The sequence below is a fragment of the Rhincodon typus genome, chromosome 43 (genome assembly GCF_021869965.1).
Source record: "Rhincodon typus isolate 14 chromosome 43, sRhiTyp1.1, whole genome shotgun sequence".
Classification (NCBI taxonomy): domain Eukaryota; kingdom Metazoa; phylum Chordata; class Chondrichthyes; order Orectolobiformes; family Rhincodontidae; genus Rhincodon; species Rhincodon typus.
Window position 1 is genome coordinate 10,641,941 of NC_063374.1, and position 645 is coordinate 10,642,585.

At 49.0% G+C, this 645-nt stretch overlaps 1 protein-coding gene across 3 annotated transcripts in view; it reads right to left on the reverse strand.

The window, feature by feature from the left end:
- The window catches only part of eml3 (EMAP like 3), a 59,158-nt gene that overhangs the window by 29,084 nt on the left and 29,429 nt on the right, over positions 1–645 (reverse strand). For all 3 annotated transcript variants that reach the window (XM_048619718.1, XM_048619716.1, XM_048619717.1), the window contains one exon: positions 372–404. In XM_048619718.1, the coding sequence (XP_048475675.1) occupies positions 372–404 (33 nt within the window). The remainder of the gene's footprint in view (positions 1–371; positions 405–645) is intronic.

The following is a 645-nucleotide window of genomic DNA, read 5'->3' on the forward strand; positions in this document are numbered from 1 at the left end:
GGTGAGTGTTTTGATGGTAGTTCTTGGCGGTAGTGAGTGCTTCGAGGATAGTTCTTGGGGTAATCAGGATTCTGAGGGTAGGTCTTGGAGGTTATGAATGCTTAGAGGGTAATTCTTGGGGGTAGTGAGTGTTTCAAGGTCAGTTCTCAGGATTGTGAGTGTTTTGAGGGTTTCTTGGGTAGTGAGGGTTTTGAGGACAATTCTTGGGTGCAGTAAGTGTTTTGAGGGCAGTTGTCGGGGATAGTGTGTATTTTGAGACTAGTTCTCAGAATTGTGAGGGTTTGAGGAGTAATGTTTGGTTGTAATGACGGTTGTTGTTGTCTCTGTCACCTGGTTCAATATTTGGTCAATGAGGAAAGATAGAAGCTCACCCTGATTGTAGACTCCACGCCGGGAAACAGCACCTGAAAGAAAAAAGCGTTAGGCTTAGAGTGTATTTCCCATCTTTATGAAAAGTCAAAGGCAATTCAAAGCAAAAGGCAAGGCTAAAGCATTCACAACAATTTTCAGCTAGATGTGGCACCATCCAGACCCGTTGCCTCCCCGTCACCGTCCAGACCCGACCCCTCCCCGTCACCGTCCAGACCCGACCCCTCCCCGTCACCGTCCAGACCCGACCCCTCCCCGTCACCGTCCAGACCCGAC